Raw genomic sequence first — 20288 nt, 5'->3', positions numbered from 1 at the left:
GTGGAGGATAAGAGAAGGGCTGGAAGACCCAAAACTAACTGGATGGATGTAACACAAAAGGATTTGATTAGCCATGGAGTTTCCAAGGAACTGTTTCAAGACAGACTGGAATGTAGGAGGACTCAAAGAGCCAACCTGGGATGCGATTGGGCTAAGGCTAGAAGAAGAAGATAAGCTATCAGTGAAACGTATGAAATATTTAATGTTAAGAATTAGTCTACAGACAAAGATCTGAAGTTGTGGTCAGTCAAAACACAAATACTGTATGTAAAAGGTGATTGTACAGACACTGTAAAAATTATGTCCTGCAACATAGTTTAATAACTTATGCTTAGTTCAGAGTATTTGACTCTTCTTTTGACATGGAGGTATGCAGACACGGAAAATGTAAAATCATTCAATATATAAATGGTAATCTGTTAAATTGTTACAAATGTATTGGCTTCATTGAACTAAATTTACCAGTAATCTGTGTGTCAATGTTTACCTCGACTTTTATATACAAAAGAGCAATAAAGTTTTTCTTTATACTCTCATAGCTTGTATCTCAGTGTCCCTGATACCACTCAGGTACTTTGAAGGGTGGTTAGTCTAACGTGTTTTGTGAATTCTCTGATACGACCTCATCTTTATAGACCATCTTGCCAATGACGCTCCCACTTACCGGTACATCTTCCACATTAACTGGAATCTGAACAGAATCCTCCTGATCCATATCAGCAGCCACCAGTTTGAAGAATAAATTAATGTTACATGGGCAAGTAGATAAAACTTTACATGGGGCTTTCAGAGAGCATCTCCATTCAGTTTGACATGTTATAGATTCAGACAACCTTCCAGGCCAATATATCTCCTTTTGGCCACAGGCAAAAATGGGAACAAGACTCAGAAATTAAATTTTCCAGCAACTGAAACCCCTCTGTCTGCACCTGCATAGCCAGTGATGAGAGCCAGATGCAGTAACAGAGGAAACAGCATCTACCAACAAAGGGTCTGATAGGTGCTAAGAACTATTGTCAACGGGAATGGCAGGGGTTTGGAACCTCACAGGATCAAGCCCATAGAGAGAAATCATCACAGTAACTGTGAAAGCTGAACACTCTCCTTCCATTTCCTAGCACCAGATTTCATTTTCATATTCAGAGAAGGCTGAAATTCATAATTACTTATTAAAACAGCCCCAGCCATTTTGCCTACATCATCTTTGGCTCATAAGCAAAGCAGTAATTGAGGCGGCAGCATCGCTGGTCATTGTGTGTGCTTTCATTAAGTTCTTTTTTTTTTATAGACGCTGGTTATGGCAAATATTCCACAAAACAAGTTGCTAGACTATAACTTACATTAAATGTCACTGGACATTTGTAGGTATGATCACACTGCGGTGGAGTGAAAGATTCTTAAAGAAAAACAAAAGTCAGCATTTGCAATCAGATCACTTGAGTTCTGACATTACTAAAGTATTGCAAGGCACAGCGGAGACTGAAGAAGAGAGCTATAACTCAATTTTTTCCAGCCTCAAGCGCTAAGTGCAGCCTAGTCTGGCCTTCCTTTCTTTTCTAACTTGTGCTGCCCATCCACAAGACTCAGATGGCAGAAGAGGCAAAAGGAAATTGCCCACTCTTCACATCTCTAACTCTTGATGACCTAAGCCAGAGAGATGGTTTACATCTTGACCCACTGCGATTGGGGGCAGGAGGAGAGCAACAAGAATGTGCTGAGCGAGCTCTCAGACACATTCAGGTGACCTATCCAACTGTGGCATGTTTTGCAACTCATCCAAAATGATTCATTCAGTATAGGAAGTCATGTGGGTTGGTGGATAACACTGAACAACAAGTTGGCACAGCTTCTATTTCAAGGAGAAGTAGCAGGTGTTACACCTACCTCCTTGTCAATCTGCATGGAACAAAGTCAATTCCTGACCCCTAGGGTTGGGGTTACCTACCCTTTTAACCTAGTGGAAAAGTAAACTAGCATGCGGACACAAACACATTCTTCATCTTCTGGGAGAGAGTTAGTCTCTCATAGTTCCCTTTTCCTCAGGGTAACGTGGCTGGGCATGCGGTGGTCAGGTAAGCAATTTTCCCATCCCACTGCCATGAGCGTCTTTGAACCACACTCTCTGATATGACATTGAATACAGTTTGACCTTGGCTAAACTTTTAGCTAAACCCTGTTCAGCACCAGATCAACCGCACCAGTAATTTTTGTAGCATAGCTAAGGCGTTAGAGAGCAGTTGGAAGCAGGAGCCAGATTCTTTGCACCATCGGAAGGGTGACTAAGTTACTAGCTGAAAAAGGCTTCTTTTAGATTAGCTCAAATGTTGGCTGTACAAAGCCACCCCTTATTTAGTTAATTTAGTAACGAGGCTGAAGGCAGCCTTTTTTTGATCTCCTAGGTTAAACCCCTAACTATAAGAAGTTTTCGTTTAAAGTGGTAGTAGGTATGGTACATTTAATGGATGGTATTTTCTAAAAGCATGTAATGGAGTTAGGCATACAACTGCGTTGAAATTCTATGTCCCGAAGGCACTTTAGAAAATCCCATATTAAAATTTTGCCTGCAAGTTGGCTGTGGGTACAGTATGTGGTTAGAAATGCATTATTACATTATTTGTGGTATTATTAATTGCTGCAGTTCTTATTTAATTCTTCAGTGCTAAAACCAATTTAGTGGCTTACATAGAAAAAATGTCTAAAAGGTTAAAAATTGAAGCTGTGTTTTTGGAACTGGATGTATTTAGAACAGTGCTTAGGTTTCAAAGGTAGCAAGAGAAAATTTATTTAAATAAGAACAGACGCATTTTCACTGAAATGAAGAAAAATTATAACTAGTTTTCTTTTTAAAATTGAGTTTTAAATTTAATAATAAAAACAAAATTTTGAGCCTAAACTACCTGTCAGTGTCCAAGTCAGCTTTCACTAAGAAGAAAATTAACCAATTTCATGTCAGCAGAGTAACTGGAAACAAAAATGCTCTTATTTCCCCGAACAGGGAAATGAATCTAATTCTCTTGAGAAATGTGAAACATTTCTCAAAATAGCTGTGTATAATTTACATTTGCCCTAGTCCTTTCTAGTTTAGGAATGAACCCAAATCCCTCTTTGTAACCAGGAGTCCCAGTCTGTCCTCAGTTACAAGTGGGTATCTCCCACTGCCTTAAAGGTGTGGTGCGCCAACGTAACAGAGAACAATCAAAACCAGCAGGAAATTAAACATCAAAATATAATCTGCAGTATAGAAGGTGTACTAAAAAGAAGCTTCAGCCTTTCCATTTGTTACACAGTGTATTCCAATCCCAACTGTAATGCACTGCATAAACCAACTGAGGTACTTAGTGTTTTTACACTAAAGGGTATATGACCCTGTAAAGTACTTTCTACAAGGTGTTAGTGACATCCTCCAAGCTCAGACACAGGGCAAAGACAACAAATTGTGCTCAATTTTGGTATGCTAAAGAAATCTACTAATTAGCAGTATTAATATTAGATCATAATTAGGGCCCTAACAAATTCACAGTCCATTTTGGTCTATTTCATGGTCATATGATTTAAAAAATAATACATTTCATGATTTCAGCTATTTAAATGTGAAATGTCCCAGTGTTGTAATTGTAGGGGTCCTGACCCAAAAAGGAGTTGTGTGTGTGTGTGTGTGGGGAGGGGGGTTTGCAAAGTTATTGTAGGGGGGTTTGCGGTACTGCTACCTTTACTTCTGCGCTGCTGCTGGCCGTGGCGCTGCCTTCAGAGCTGGGTGGTGGAAGAGCAGCGGCTGCTGGCCGGGAGCCCAGCTCTGAAGGCAGAGCCGCCGCCAGCAGCAGCGCAGAAGGAAGGCTGGCCTGGTGGGTGTTGCCACCCTTCCTGCTGCGCTGCTGCCTGCAGAGCTGGGCCCTTAGTCAGCAACCGCCGCTCTCGGGCCACCCAGCTCTGAAGGCAGCAGTGGTATAACTGCCCTTACTTCTGCACTGCGTCTGGCGGGGCGCCGCTTTCTGCTTTCAGGGCTGGGCATCCGGCCAACAGCTACTGCTCCCCAGCTGCCCAGCTCTGAAGGCAGCGCAGAAGTAAGGGTGGCAATACCACAACCTCCTCAAAATAACCTTGCAACCCCCCTGCAACTCCCTTTTGGGTCAGGCCCCCCAATTGAGAAACATTGGTCTCCCCTGTGAAATCTGTATAGTATAGGGTAAAAGACCAGATTTCATGGTCCACGACATGTTTTTTATGGCTGTGAATTTGGTAGGGCCCTAATTATAAAAAGGCAGTTTAATAGGTCAGGTGTGCGGTGGCTGAGTAGAGAACCCATACCAGGAGGTCTAGAAGTTCACATGGCTGATATACACACAGTCTCCTAACTGGCCCAGCATTTACTGCATTTGTATATAAGCATGAATGTTAATTACCTTGTGTTGAAACAAACAAAAAAGCAGAAGGAAGGGATCCAATCCTTCAAGATGCTACGTACCTTCAATTTTCATTGGCATCAGTAGGAGCTGAGGGTGCTCCAGCCCCCGATAGGGCCAGGGCTTGGAAACAAACAAACAAAATAAACCCAAAACCAATTCTATGCACAAGTTTTATACAGTTAATTTCTAAAGTGCCAACTGTTCCATCATAATGCATGTGCTTAATTCCCATTAACCTTAAAGGGAGTTCTGTGCATGCATCAAAGAAAGGATACACTACTCAGTACAAGAGTATATGTTTTGCACTCCTCAAGGCTTCACTTTTCATGGGTTACTTCCAGTGCTGAATTTGTAATGAAAGAGGTGTTGGGGCTCAAGCAATTGTTTTACTTTCATAACTGATGTTGCAAGCCCAGAGGTATCAGGGCTGCGAATTGCCAAGCCTAGAGTGCTGGGGCTCAGTCCTGGCAAGCTCTGGCACAAATTAAGCTCTGGTTACTTCATGGGTTTACACGTGTATGGTAACAAATTATTTTATACTCTAGTCCTCTGACACACATGTACAGGTGGTAGTGACATAACGTGTACTGACAGATGCATTGAAGCTCTGACACTAATCTCATGTATTCCCTTTATTGAACTGTACTAGTTATTGCAATCAGATTAAGTCACATTTATAAAGCAGACCATCCAGTTGCACTGAAACCGATTATATTCATTACATAGTTTTAATCACTGTCCGGTGAACTGGCAAATCCAATCAAAGCATTAGTCTTTAATTAAAAAATTCAAAAGAAATATTCCGACAATAGCCAAGCAATCACATCACAATGCACAATTACCTAAAATTGCAATTAAAAAGCAGTTAAAAAAATCACACCTAATCTTTAACTATCCATATAATACAAGAAGCAACAAAGGGCAACAGCATCAAAGCAGATTTATCTAACACTATAAATTCAGTCAGAAGCAGAAGCTCTAAAGTACACTAGCTGAAGCAGGACAATAAAAAATACTGAGCATGGAATACTTTTAATCTCTTCCATTAATATTCATTTCCAGCTGCTTATAATAGCAGCGCCTCATGGCCAAATCATTAGAGTTTTACATCTGGGTTGCAAATGACACTTTGATTGGATGTAATGTTCAAATGGTCCTCCCCACTGTGCCTCCGTCAAGTCTTCTGCAGAGAGGTGTCCTGTAGTGCCAGTGGCTCACTGTGTGTGCTGACTCAATGTGTGGTTCTGGAAAGATGAAAAAAGGATACATGCATGAGGGGCAGACTAATAGAAAGCATGCCCAGACCCTCCTACTCACTACCCTTTATGCAGAGTTCTACATAAAAGCTTCTCAATTATTACAAAACAAAATGCAATAAAGAAAAAGTACTCATAAGTAACAGCTGCCAATATGACACATTCACTTTGTACTGATAGATCTGTTAATGTTGGCATGAACTTAGGAAAAAACATTTTTTTTCTACCAACCAAGTACAGCCTTTAAGATTTTCAATACATATAGAGAAAATGGTAACATGTCATGAGAAAAATCTGCCTTCAGCTATTCACTTAATTGTAACAATTAAAACAAAACTGTATCACTGAGGGATCCCTTCCCATATTTTACTCTTGATTCTCACTAGTCATTGGTAGAAGTACTGGCAGAAAGAGACACCAGATTGTGACACACACTTTGCAATCCAAGGAATACTTCAGCAATAACAGCTGAACCACTAGTTCTGGCAACAGGGTAATTTACACTGCAGAAAACAAGCTGGATATGTCCCCCAGAAGTTCAATCTCTTTACAGAATAGACTATGCTGCACATCTTTGTGAGCAGTCCTCCTTTTTTTAGTAGAGCTGTAACCACCACCTGCAATCACAAACAGCTCTTTTAGCATAGGATGGAGACATTACAGTCCAGTCATGCCACTTTGTGTAGAAGCCAAATAAATCCAGAAGCAATTTCAAAGCGGTATTTTCAGTGCAGTACATACCCATACATTTTGCTTGCATACTACAGCCCTAATCCTGCAAACATGCATGGACGTAACTTTATCGCATGAGTAGTCAATAGGATAATTTGTGCAAATAAAGGTATACTTGTGCATAAGCCTTTGCAGGATTGGGGCCTAAATGTTTTCAAATTTTGCCAAAATGCCTACCAGTCAAAATTCACACATTTCACTTCATGCTAGTTTTAATTTACTAATTTCTATCTCTCTAGTAATAGAACCATGCAGGTCTCCCAAAGAAAAAGGAAAAGTTTCTAAAACCCTAGCTTAATTTTGAATTAAATTATTTATGTACAATGTATTTCAAATACATGAAGATATTTTAACTTTTCATAAATCATCTGTTCCTTCTAAATTATCTACTGTTACATCTCAATCAGAAACAAATGGGTCCTCTACTTCATTATGGCAATGGCATCTGTCTAATGAAAATTGTCTTGTGGAAATAGTTAACTAATGAACCTTCCATTCGCAGCCGTAGTCTCTCTAGGTAGCAGTGACCCCATTTAAAGCTGGTATTATTTTCTGAACTGTGCACTCCCAATAACTGACCACAAGGTGTCAGAAGTGCTGTTGAGTTTCTAAATCATGTCAAAAGTTATCAGCAATAGATATTGTGGCAGGCAGATTCTTACGAAACTCTACACAATGATCAGTCTTTCAACATGACAAAAGATTAAGGAAACGGAGGAAGTGTTATAGTTTAAACATGCATAGGATGATACTTTGTGAATTAAACAATCTGATAAAATAGCAAAATAATGGCATCTTGCTTAGCATAACTATAGCCCATAGCACAGCTATTGCATGTCCTGAATATTGCAACAAATTAAGCTAAAATATTTGAGATCCATAACCAAAACTACTGTGTAGAGAAATGGAAAGCTTACTAATGTACTATGAATCACATCTGTAGAATGTAAAAAGAAACTATATTTTTTGCTTTTAAGTGATTTAACATAATCAAGCATAAAATCTGACAGTTTGTGACTTTTTTAAATATGGAGATATTACCAATCATACAGAAGAACAACCTTTGCAGTGCTGCATGTTATTCACAAAGGGAACAGCAAGTAACAAAGTTATGTAATAGGACTAATGTAGCTGTATAGGGTAACAGCAACACCGATAAATGAGCTTGCACACCAAGACAATTGAAAAGATTTTTTTTTTAAAGTTGAAGAATACACACATATCCCCATGTTCAAACATGTTCCTGAGCATTTTAACCATGGCTATTTCTAGTGCACTTCATTGTAATTCTATTTTTAGATCACCCTCAATACCAATAAAAAAATGCAAAAGGTTTACCATCCACAAATTGAAGCAAGGACTATTCATGGTAGACAAATCCATACTTATTTAGGCAGTGTCATTTAAAAGATAATGCACAATCAGCACTAGATGCAGGGCGCACAGTCTACAGTCAGGGTACATGATTTCAAATCTGTGTGGCTGCTGCACTGATTACACCAGGCAGGTCAATAAAGGAATGGTATGTGACTCTAAATCTGATAATGAAGCATTCATTGTGAACCCTCCCTCTTCAAACATGGGTTAATGATATGTTCTGCCACAGATCTAATATAAAAAATAGAGTGTTTTGGTGAGCAGAGTCTATACAAAGATGCAAACAGATTATGCCCCAAACTAGCAGCTGTATGGAGCCGAGGTCATCTGTTTTCAAATAAAGACTCCTATACTGAACATAATACACAAGCCATCAGTCAAATGGATCAGATATACATTTTCCATATGCAAAACTTGATGTCCTGGGGAAAATGCTGTTCCCCCTTTCCCCTCACATGTATTGCAGGCAATTGACATGCTGACTAATCCCAGCACCAAACAGTTAACATATAAGGCCAAATTTTTAAAGAGCCTCAAAAATGCCCTTACAATATGATGGGTCTGTCTGTGTATACTAAATCCTTCCTCCGTCTATGAGAAAACTGAATCTACACAAGCGAAATGGATAAAACTTGCATGCACAAGTGCCTGAGAGTACTTGACTGTGGGGTTTCTGTACATGCAAAGAGCTAACCCTACAAATACCACAGATGCATATTTGGAAGGCCTATGGGAATGTGCTCATCTTCTGTATTTCCAATATACATTTTTACCTCCTAAATATGTTTCAGACCACAAAAGTGAGCCACTCAGTTAAAGCATTACGACCTCCAACCCACACTACCACTCACCAGTAACATTACATTTCTTTTTTTCCTGCCTAGTCCTGAGGTGTGTGTTTGTGGCTTATTGCCTCTGCATTTTGGTGAGGCTGAAAACTGGCTATGTTCAGTCCTTGCATTTTATAACTTTGTTCCCCAGCGTGAACATTTTTAATCCAATCATCACATGTTTTTGAGCTCAAATCTTTTTGATGGTAGCCATTTTGCAACATTTTGCACGGCTGGCAACAGACAGTGTACCAAGATGACCAGATTTTCAGACCAAAGCAATTTAAACCTTATCAGTACCAACTTCAAAATCTATTTCAGACCTTTGGGGAAAATGTGTTAACCATATTATAAATGAAAAAAATGACAAGAGGTAGAGAAATAAAGCACAGGCAGTAAGAAAAGCCATTAGCACATCTTAAATTAGCTAGTAGAGATCCCTTTTCATTGCACCCCTTTGTACTAAAACTGAACTATTACACCAGGTAGGCAGAAGTGTAAATTTGAAACCAGTGAACACTGTATATTTCCCAATATATCAATATTACTGCTATACTTCTGCTAAGTAACTGTTTGTTGACCAGCTGTGAAAATTCTCATTTCCTACCAATGGAGGGGTGGATTAGAACTGCAGTGGGAATCAGAATTGCTTCAAAGGGTTTTTCCAACACAGCAAGTTACACTTTACCAAGAACAACATAAAACAAACTATAACCGCCCCCCCCCAAACTTTAAAGGTGACCTGCAAAAGAATATTGAAGCAGTCACAGACAATTGTGCTAAACCTTCCTCATCTTCCAAGCATGCCCTTTGCGCATGGTTTGTGTGTTTGGTGGTTCGGGGAGTAGGGCATAATGTATAAACTAACCATTAAAAGAAAAGGAGTACTTGTGGCACCTTAGAGACTAACAAATTTATTTGAGCGTAAGCTTTCATGAGCTACAGCTCACTTGCTCACAAAAGCTTATGCTCAGATAAATTGGTTAGTCTCTAAGGTGCCACAAGTACTCCTTTTCTTTTTGTGGATACAGACTAACACGGCTGCTACTCTGAAACCTAACCATTAAAAGCTATTCTTTACATCTCCCATTAAGTCCTTTTACCAGGACATGGTGCACTACCGAGACCTCAGCATACATCATTCTGAGACATCATGGCAAGTGGAAAACTGCAGCAGCACTAAGCTAGCCTATCAAGATAAGGTAAGTCACTGCCTCAGCATATGAGAAGGTTGGGAGATTTAACTGATGCCAATTCTGAAAGCCATGTCAGATAAAACTGGGCATCATCCCTGGGCCCCAAGAGTGCCTGAATGCTTATGTGGTGTTTTCTACTCGCTGTGGCATCCCCAATCATTCTGGAACTGGGTGACCGCTTTTGTGGACAATAAAAAGATTTACTGTAAGGATTAACTGGCATACATGCATTTAGTGATTGCTCCCCACAGGATAGTTAGTTGGGGACATCAGTGCTTGCTTTGGTGGTTGATTCAAGCTAACTTTGCAGCACACCTTGAATGAGCATGTCTTTGTTATCATATGTGTACATGGTGCATTATAATCAAAGCACTTGCACAGCAACCTCTATTTTCAGAGCACTTCATCAATAAGAAGGGAAACAGCATCTACAGCATTAGAGCAGTAGAAAGAAACTCTTACAAGCTGTATAAGGATTGGGAGAACCACCTCAAAAAAAAAAAGCAGCTCACGGTGGAGCAGAGCTACAAGGCTGGCACACAGGCTGGGAGTCTCCCACACTGCAACCAAATTCCCTGCCAATAAGTCACAGGTGTACTTCACAGGAGCAGGTGAAAAAAATAAAATGCAACTGCAAGGGGTGTGATGATGGTTTGAGGCCACAATACATCCAGTCTATGGTGGCATTGTGCATCTGTTATGTATTTAGTACAAGCTGTTATAGATATCTATACATTTGAGCATATACACCTAAAAGACTTCTGACAAACAGAAGCATATACACTTCTGACAAACAGTTGTACAGGCGTGAAAAGATGGCACAACAAGACTGGCAATATGTGCCCTTCTTGAGTGAAATTCATAAGCCTCATAGCCGTTTCATACACAGCCTGGGACTCTGATTAAAGGTTATAAAGTCTCTCACTCTAACTCCCATTAAGATGAACAGCAACCTCTCCTCAAATCATTCCAACAGAAATTATGCAGATAACAGATCTGTCTAACAAACAGCAACATGAAACTCGACAGGTGTTTAGCCCATTGGATACCCATGAATATGAGCATGCCTAGGTATTTCTGAATAGAAGTGGATAGCAAGTATTTTACTGCCCACATATCTCTTTAATTCAGCCTGATGAACACATTATCATCTGGCCAGACAGCACACCAGGTTGCACAGAGTCAGGGTAAATGGAAGTCACTGTAGTTACAGGCAACAACACAAACTGTAAGTGTTTACTGATGCTGCAAGAACACAACTGCATGATCTTGTGACATCTAGGTAGATAATGCCTATAAATTATTGTATTTCTCCCAACCACAGAATCCTCCAGTTCCCTGTAAGAGCCTCATGGATTCTTCCCCTGCCATTTTCTTCTCCCTCCTCCAATGCTTGAGGCCTCATGCTACCATCCTGGTAGCCAAGGAGGACTGCATAGGACACCTTTCAGAGTCAACCACCACCCATCACAGAGCAGGATACTAGCGGAGCAATATGAAGACCTCCTTACTCTCCACGTTCCCTCACCTACCCTTAATGGCATTACAGTGGTCGGAGAATACCCAAAAAAGAATCCGTTATTGAACAGCATTCAGTTCTGCTGGTGAGAGTCACATGCACAAAAACCCTCACCTTCCAGATCAGCCAAGAGTAAATCCTGCTCCTCAATGCAAACGCACACAAGGACCCACCTGGAAACTCTACAAAAAAAGTCTTGACAAAAGCAAGCCAGGGTGTCTAAATATCTAGGAAGCACCATCTGTAATGTCTTTTTTTTTTTTTCAATCGCAACCTTTGTTAGACTGTCTGAACCCCAAATGATCCAAAACTCTCTCAGAAAATGTCCTTTTTATTTATGTATTTGTATTTTATACATTGTGGGTTTTTTTCAATTAACAACAATCCATCAATAAAGATCAAAATCTTTGTGCCTTGACTTTATAAAGAGATTAGTTTAGACAGAGGATACAAGAAAACCCTTGCCTCAACCATTGGAGATTATCGCTCCCTGTGGAAAAACAATGAGCCTTAAATTGGTGCTGAACTAACCCTAAACTTGAGAGGCATTCACGGATGTCATGACCAACAAGAGAGAGCACAGAGGAAAATCAGAAAACCTCTCAGAAGAGAAAAATCTGATCACAGAATGAATAGCTTTATTTTATTTTTTTGGTTGCTGCTCTCCCTGTGCCATAATACTCAAAAGAAAAATCACCTTTGCAGTTTGTATGTGCTTATTTTTAGAACTGTTTGACAATTATCCAAGGGTCTAAGACTAACAGATGGCCTGTCTTAAAGCCTCATATGTTCACTAGTTTGCACTTCTGACAAACAGTAAATGTACTCAAGAGTGTGCCATAAACAGAGCTGAATGAATACTCAGAACACAATTTAGTTAATACACTTCATTCAAACTGATAGTGGTAACCAATGTTTCCTGTAGAACCAGGTGTTAATTCCCCTTCCAGTTTTTTCAGGTAACTCTTATCCAGTGACACATATGTGTTTAGATCTTTGTTTTTCAGAAAATACAGTGTTATTTCTTTCCTTTCCCCTGATATTTCCCCACGATATAAAATGCTTCTAACAAGCGAACTCCAAGTCATCATGGCACTCAATAAAAAAATTGTCAGGCAAGACAGGTTCACATGTTCCCATTCATTTGAAGAATCCCTTGAAATTGTGGTAGAGGCAAACGAAAGGTGGAATATCCTTTGTGAAAGGAAAAGTCTGCCTGTGTTACTGCTCCCTTCATATCTCAGAAATCTGATAACTTGCCATACGTCAGTCAGTCGCAGTATTAACACACTTTTGGATTGCACTTGAATTAATGCAGTTAGAAGCCCCTGCTTTACAAATTATTGAACTCAAGAAAATAGGTTTGGAGGATCTTCACCAGTTAAAAAGCAAAGTTGAATATTTCAAATGAGAAATAAGAATTAAAGGGGTTTTTTTGCTTGGTTTATGCACCCTTAGGGCCAAATTCATCTCTCAGTTGTACCAGCAGAAAATGGAACTACTTCCAGTTTACATCCAGGTGAATCTGGCCCTCAATCTGAGTTGTCATCTACATCTCTGTGCACACTAGGTAACCAGAACAGAGCAGCTTGATTCTGCTCTTACTTACACTAGTGTAAACCTACAACAGGTCCGCTGAGTGTATGGGTGGCATAAATGAGATCAGAATCAGGCTCATGGACTGTAGTCAATGGAAGGATTCAGAACTCATAAAATATGAACAGAAGACAAAAGCCTTATTCTATACACGTCAGTCTGCCATGTACATTTGATAACATTACCCCCTATGATGGTTTTAATCTTTATTGAAATGTATCAGCACATAACAGTGGTTTTTAAAAAATCGTAAAAGAAAACAGGAAAAAGTAACTTTTCATAATCTTTATTTTGTACCTGAATGGCTGGTGGGAATTTGTCTCAGTATCTGCTGGTGTTTCACCTCTCTACCTATCCTGCTCTACCTCTATATTCACACTGTTTTCATTTTGCTGTAACAATGTTCTTGCATTTTGATGACGACATTTTCCATTTTATTCTCAGTACCATATTATTACTTTCTCTGTGGTGTTTGCTGTAACTGGTGGAAAATATCATTTTATTCACAATTACATTAAGTGATTTATGAATTTCAAATACTTCCAATCCAGATTGTTTGTAAATAATCAGACTTTGACACCTCACCCATCACATTTTCAACGTTCCATTTAGGTCTGCCAACATAGTGGCATCCCTTCTTTCTAAAGTTTTCATCCATCAGTTTTCTTCTCTGGAAGCTCAGAAAAAAGCAGGGCAAAATAATCAAAAATTAATTCCTCCAAATAATTGTTTCAACCTGGCTCAGTCTCACATACTCCATTAAATATTTCACCAAAAAGTCTATGTGCTCCGTAGAAAAACCCTGGATAAAATTCTGTTGTGAAAAAGTGAACTGAAGCCCATGGGAAAATTTCTTTACCAGAGCACTTTGGAAATAAAGACCACTTGAGAATACATTATGAAGAGATAACCAGAGCCTTCTCTCAGAGAGACTAGCCGTAAACACTATGATTTACTCAGGCACCCAATGAAACAAGGGAGCTAATAATACTCGTCTCAGGGGACTGCGTGCCCCTGAGAATTTTACTCACAAATGCAAATTTGCCAATAACTCTGATTTGCGGTCTATAGTTTGCCATGCAGAAGATCAAAAAGAATCATAGAATCATAGAATATCAGGGTTGGAAGGGACCCCATGTCACGGTTCCTCCCCCACTCTGAACTCTAGGGTACAGATGTGGGGACCTGCATGAAAAACCTCCTAAGCTTATCTTTACCAGCTTAGGTCAAAACTTCCCCAAGGTACAAAATATTCCCCCCGTTGTCCTTGGACTGGCCGCTACCACCACCAAACTAATACTGGTTACTGGGGAAGAGCTGTTTGGACGCGTCCTTCCCCCCAAAATACTTCCCAAAACCTTGCACCCCACTTCCTGGACAAGGTTTGGTAAAAAGCCTCACCAATTTGCCTAGGTGACTACAGACCCAGACCCTTGGATCTGAGAACAATGAAAAAGCATTCAGTGTTTTACAAGAAGACTTTTAATAAAAAATAGAAGTAAATAGAAATAAAGAAATCCCCCCTGTAAAATCAGGATGGTAGATATCTTACAGGGAAATTAGATTCAAAAACATAGAGAACCCCTCTAGGCAAAACCTTAAGTTACAAAAAAGATACACAGACAGAAATAGTTATTCTATTCAGCACAATTCTTTTCTCAGCCATTTAAAGAAATCATAATCTAACACATACCTAGCTAGATTACTTACTAAAAGTTCTAAGACTCCATTCCTGTTCTGTCCCTGGCCAAGACGACTACAGACAGACCCAGACCCTTTGTTTCTCTCCCTCCTCCCAGCTTTTGAAAGTATCTTGTCTCCTCATTGGTCATTTTGGTCAGGTGCCAGCAAGGTTACCTTTAGCTTCTTAACCCTTTACAGGTGAGAGGAGCTTTCCCCTGGCCAGGAGGGATTTCAAAGGGGTTTACCCTTCCCTTTATATTTATGACACGCCCCCCAAATCTCAGCTAGGGTGAAACACTGGCTGGGATTTCTTCCTGGAGCTCTAGGAAAACAGAGTTAATAAGACACATGCATCTCTAAATATACTACCAAGTACATAAAGACTAACAATATTTTCCACATCTCAAGGACGATTTTAACCAGTTGATTCTGGGAAACTTTCACGGGAGAGTGCATCAGCCACTTTGTTAGAAGCTCCTGAGATGTGTTGGATGTCGAAATCAAAATCTTGGAGAGCTAAACTCCACCGAAGAAGTTTTTTGTTAGTTTCTTTGACGGTGTGAAGCCACTTTAGTGCAGCATGGTCGGTTTGCAGGTGGAAACGCCGTCCCCAAACATATGGGCGTAGCTTTTCCAGAGCGTAGACAATGGCATAACATTCTTTTTCAGTGACTGACCAGTTGCTTTCCCTCTCAGACAGTTTTTTGCTGAGAAACACTACAGGGTGGAATTCTTGATCAGGTCCTTTCTGCATTAAAACTGCTCCCACACCACGCTCGGATGCATCTGTGGTTACTAGGAACGGTTTGTCAAAGTCTGGGGCCCTTAGTACAGGGTCAGACATGAGTGTCGTTTTAAGCTTGTTAAAGGCCTTCTGACACTTTCCGGTCCACTGAACAGCATTTGGCTGTTTCTTTTTGGTTAGGTCTGTCAGTGGGGCAGCGATTTGGCTGTAGTGCGGTACCAATCGTCTGTAATAACCGGCCAAGCCTAAGAAGGATTGAACCTGTTTCTTTGACTTTGGGACAGGCCACTTTTGGATAGCATCCACTTTGGCCTGTAGGGGGCTGATAGTTCCTTGACCCACCTGGTGTCCAAGGTAAGTCACTCTGTTTAGGCCTATTTGACACTTCTTAGCCTTAACAGTTAGTCCTGCCTCCCTTATGCGCTCAAGGACTTTTTGTAGATGTTCCAGGTGGTCTGCCCAGGAATCCGAAAATATGGCCACATCGTCAAGGTAGGCGACTGCATATTCTCCTAATCCCGCTAGGAGACCATCTACAAGTCTTTGGAAAGTGGCAGGTGCATTTCGCAGCCCGAAAGGGAGTACATTAAATTCATACAGCCCGAGATGTGTGATGAAGGCTGACCTTTCCTTGGCAGATTCATCTAGCGGTACCTGCCAGTACCCCTTGGTTAAGTCCAAGGTAGAGATGAACTGGGCCCGTCCCAGTTTCTCTAATAGTTCATCTGTGCGTGGCATTGGATAGTTGTCTGGGCGAGTTACAGCATTTAGCTTACGGTAGTCCACGCAAAAACGTATTTCCCCATCTGGTTTGGGAACTAGAACCACTGGAGACGCCCATGCACTTTCAGAGGGGCGGATTACACCCATCTGTAACATATCCTGGATCTCCCGTTCTATAGCAGTTTTAGCTTGAGGAGACACCCGGTAAGGTTGGACCCTAATTGGGTGAGCATTACCTGTGTCAATGGAGTGGTATGCCCGTTCAGTCAGTCCTGGGGTGGCTGAGAACGTTGGCGCGTAGCTAGTGCACAGCTCCTGGATCTGCTGTTGCTGCATACGCCCAAGGGTCATGGAGAGGTTCACCTCTTCCACACCACCAGCACATTTCCCTTCGTAGTAAACACCTTCAGGCCACTCAGCGTCGTCTCCTCCCTGGGCTGTAAACTGACAAACCTTTAATTCTCTGGAATAAAAGGGCTTTAGAGAATTAATATGGTACACCTTAGGCTTTCGGTTGGAGGTGGGGAATGCTATGAGATAATTAACAGCTCCCAGGCGCTCCTGGACCGTGAATGGCCCTCCCCACGATGCTTCCATTTTATGGGCCTGGAGCGCCTTTAAGACCATGACCTGGTCTCCTACTTCGAAGGAACGCTCTCTGGCATGTTTATCATACCAGGCTTTTTGCTCTTTTTGAGCATCCTGTAAGTTTTCTCTAGCAAGGGCTAAAGAGGTTCGGAGGGTGTTTTGTAGGTTGGTTACAAAGTCCAGAATGTTAGTTCCTGGAGAAGGTGTAAATCCCTCCCATTGCTGCTTCACCAACTGCAATGGCCCCTTAACCTCACGGCCATATACAAGTTCAAATGGGGAAAACCCTAAACTGGGATGTGGTACAGCTCTGTAGGCAAAGAGCAACTGCTGCAACACTAGGTCCCAATCATTGGAGTGCTCATTTACGAATTTACGTATCATGGCCCCCAAAGTTCCATTAAACTTCTCCACCATGCCATTTGTTTGATGATGGTAAGGAGTGGCAACCAAGTGATTTACCCCATGAGCTTCCCAAAGGTTTTTCATAGTTCCTGCCAGGAAATTAGTCCCTGCATCTGTGAGGATGTCGGAGGGCCAACCTACCCTGGCAAAAATGTCTGCTAGTGCCTGGCACACACTTTTAGCCCTGGTGTTGCTTAGAGCTACTGCTTCCGGCCATCGGGTGGCAAAATCCATGAAAGTCAGTATGTACTGCTTTCCTCTGGGTGTCTTTTTCGGAAAAGGACCCAGAATATCCACAGCTACTCGCTGAAATGGAACTTCAATGATGGGGAGTGGTTGTAGAGGGGCTTTGACCTGGTCTTGGGGTTTTCCCACTCTTTGGCACACCTCACAAGACTGGACATAGGTAGAAACATCCTTGCCCATTCCCTCCCAGTGGAATGACCCCCCCAAACGGTCTTTGGTCCTGTTCACCCCAGCATGGCCACTAGGGTGATCATGGGCTAAGCTCAAGAGCTTGGCCCGGTATTTAGTTGGAACTACCAACTGTCTCTGAGGATGCCAGTCTTCCTGGTGTCCACCAGAAAGAGTTTCCTTGTATAAAAGTCCTCTTTCTACAACAAACCTGGATCGATTAGAAGAGCTGAGAGGTGGTGGGTTGCTCCGTGCCGCCGTCCAAGCTCTCTGGAGGCTTTCATCTGCTTCCTGTTCGGTCTGGAACTGTTCCCTTGATGCTGGAGACATCAGTTCCTCATGGGATTGTGGACCTAGGCTTGGTCCCTCTGGAAGCGATATAGGGGATGGAGCTGTTTCTGTTGACTGTGAACCGCTCTCCGCTGGTGCACTATGTTGGGATTCAGGCTCCGGCTGAGCCTCTTGTGTAGGGTTATCGGCTGCTGCCAGTTCAGGTTCGGTGGGGCCCTCTGGTGTTGAGGTTGCAAGTACTGGATTCAGTGCTGACACGGGGTCTGGTGTTGGTTGTTCGGCTGGTTCCGGTTCTGGGACTGGTTCCGTCTGGGTCTCTGGGACTGGATCCACTACTGCTGTTGCAGACATTGGCCTGGGGTCCAGGTCCATCACCTCTGACCGGGCCCTGATAGAAGTTTCCGGAACAGAGCTAGGCCCCACGGCTTGTTTAGCCTGGCTGCGGGTGACCGTTCCCACCCTCTTGGCCTGCTTCACGTGATTGGCCAAGTCTTCCCCCAACAGCATGGGGATGGGATAATCATCATAGACTGCAAAAGTCCACATTCCTGACCAGCCCTTGTACTGGACAGGCAACTTGGCTGTAGGCAAATTGAAAGAGTTGGACTTGAAGGGTTGAATCGTCACTTGGATCTCTGGGTTGATTAAATTGGGGTCCACTAAGGAAGCATGGATAGCTGACACTTGTGCTCCGGTGTCCCTCCACGCGGTGACCTTCTTCCCGCCCACACTCACAGTTTCCCTCCGCTCCAAGGGTATCTGGGAGGTATCTGGGCCTGTGGACCTCTGGTGTGATTCTGGTGCAATGAACTGTAATCTGTTCGGGTTCTTGGGGCAGTTGGCCTTTACATGCCCCAGCTCGTTACACTTAAAACATCGTCCAGCTGACGGGTCACTGGGGCAAGGAGGGTTGCTGGAGAACGGGGTGGTGGGACGATAAGGGGTCTGGAGGGTTCTTTGGGAGGTAGGTGGGGCTTTGGGCGGCCCCCGGTAATAGGGTGTGGTCTGGGGTGGTCCCTTCTGGTCTCCGCTCCAACTGTGACCAGTTTTCTTCTTCTCTGCCACCTCCACCCATCTGGCTCCAATCTCTCCTGCCTCAATTACAGTTTTGGGTTTCCCATCTCGGATGTATCTTTCTATTTCCTCAGGAACACCCTCTAAGAATTGTTCCATTTGCATTAGGAAGGGCAAATTTACTGGAGATTCAACACTTGCTCCTGATATCCAGGCATCCCAATGTTTCACAATGTGGTAGGCATGTCGGGTAAATGACATGTCTGGTTTCCACCTTAGGGCTCGGAACCTCCGACGAGACTGCTCGGGTGTTATCCCCATTCTGACTCTCGCCTTGGATTTAAACAGTTCATACTTGTTCATATGTTCTTTAGGCATTTCAGCTGCCACCTCAGCTAAGGGTCCACTGAGCTGCGGCCTCAGCTCTACCATGTATTGGTCAGTAGAGATGTTGTACCCAAGGCAGGCCCTTTCGAAGTTTTCTAAGAAGGCCTCAGTATCATCACCTGCCTTGTAGGTGGGGAACTTTCTGGGATGGGAAGTGGTACCTGGAGAAGGATTGCTAGGGTTTGTTGGTATATTCTGCTGGGCCTTTATCCTCTCCATCTCCTCCACATGCTTCCTTGCCTCCATTTCCCTCTTGGGGCAGCCTCCTGTACCTCCTTCTCCAGCCGCATGAGTTCTATCTGTCTTTCATGTTCCCTTTGTTTTTCCTCAGCCTGAAATTTGGCTAATTCCAGCTGTAGTCGAGCCGAGGATTTGGCCATTCTAACCTCTCTGTTTTTAACTAACTTTACACCCGAGGTTTAGAAATAAACAAACAAAACTTGGCTGTAAAATTTTGCTGTGCTGGAATAGAATACCTATTCTCTGATAGTGATTGTCAGCCTACAGAAAAAGACAATTCCCTTGTCTCTGCTCTGGGCCCAAATTAAAGCAAAAAACCTCCAACTACTTGGAAACCTGCTTACCCAGCCCAAAGAAAAAAAAAATTTCTTTTCAAACCTGTGCTCCTTGTAAAACAAAAAAAAAATCAAAATCCTAAAAAAAAACCCCTGCCACTTTTGTCTCCAGGCAAATGGGTAGAGCACACACCCCCTATTTACTTTTAGGAAGAAAAGAAAAAAAAAACCTCTGGGTTGGAAGACTGTGAATTTCCCTGCAGGAGTTAAGTACCCTGCCTCCAGGCAAAGAAAACCTGCAATTCACAAGATAATCCCCTTTTGTCTCTGCTTGGCCACAAAGCAGAGAGAAACCAAGCTGCTTTCAGTTTCAAAGCTGCTTTCTGGACTTCCTAAAAATTCCTTTTTAAAATCTGTATTTCTAGTTCAAAAAATCTCAACTGGATCTCAAAATGATTTCAGGTTAATCCCACCACTGTGCCACCATGTCACGGTTCCTCCCCCACTCTGAACTCTAGGGTACAGATGTGGGGACCTGCATGAAAAACCTCCTAAGCTTATCTTTACCAGCTTAGGTCAAAACTTCCCCAAGGTACAAAATATTCCCCCCGTTG

The 20288-nt window shown here is 42.2% G+C and overlaps 1 protein-coding gene across 12 annotated transcripts in view; it reads right to left on the bottom strand.

Moving 5' to 3' along the window:
* Nucleotides 1–5020: 5020 nt before the first annotated feature.
* ZNF423 (zinc finger protein 423) overlaps nucleotides 5021–20288 on the bottom strand; it is a 334537-nt gene continuing 319269 nt past the window's right edge. For all 12 annotated transcript variants that reach the window (XM_073307696.1, XM_073307686.1, XM_073307690.1 and 9 more), the window contains one exon: nucleotides 5021–5647. In XM_073307696.1, coding sequence (XP_073163797.1) covers nucleotides 5550–5647 — 98 coding nt within the window. In that variant the 3' untranslated portion in view covers nucleotides 5021–5549. The remainder of the gene's footprint in view (nucleotides 5648–20288) is intronic.

The sequence above is a fragment of the Lepidochelys kempii genome, chromosome 12 (assembly GCF_965140285.1).
Source record: "Lepidochelys kempii isolate rLepKem1 chromosome 12, rLepKem1.hap1, whole genome shotgun sequence".
Lineage (NCBI taxonomy): Eukaryota > Metazoa > Chordata > Testudines > Cheloniidae > Lepidochelys > Lepidochelys kempii.
The sequence above is the reverse complement of the archived record's forward strand: the minus strand, read 5'-3'. Positions and strand labels throughout refer to the sequence as shown.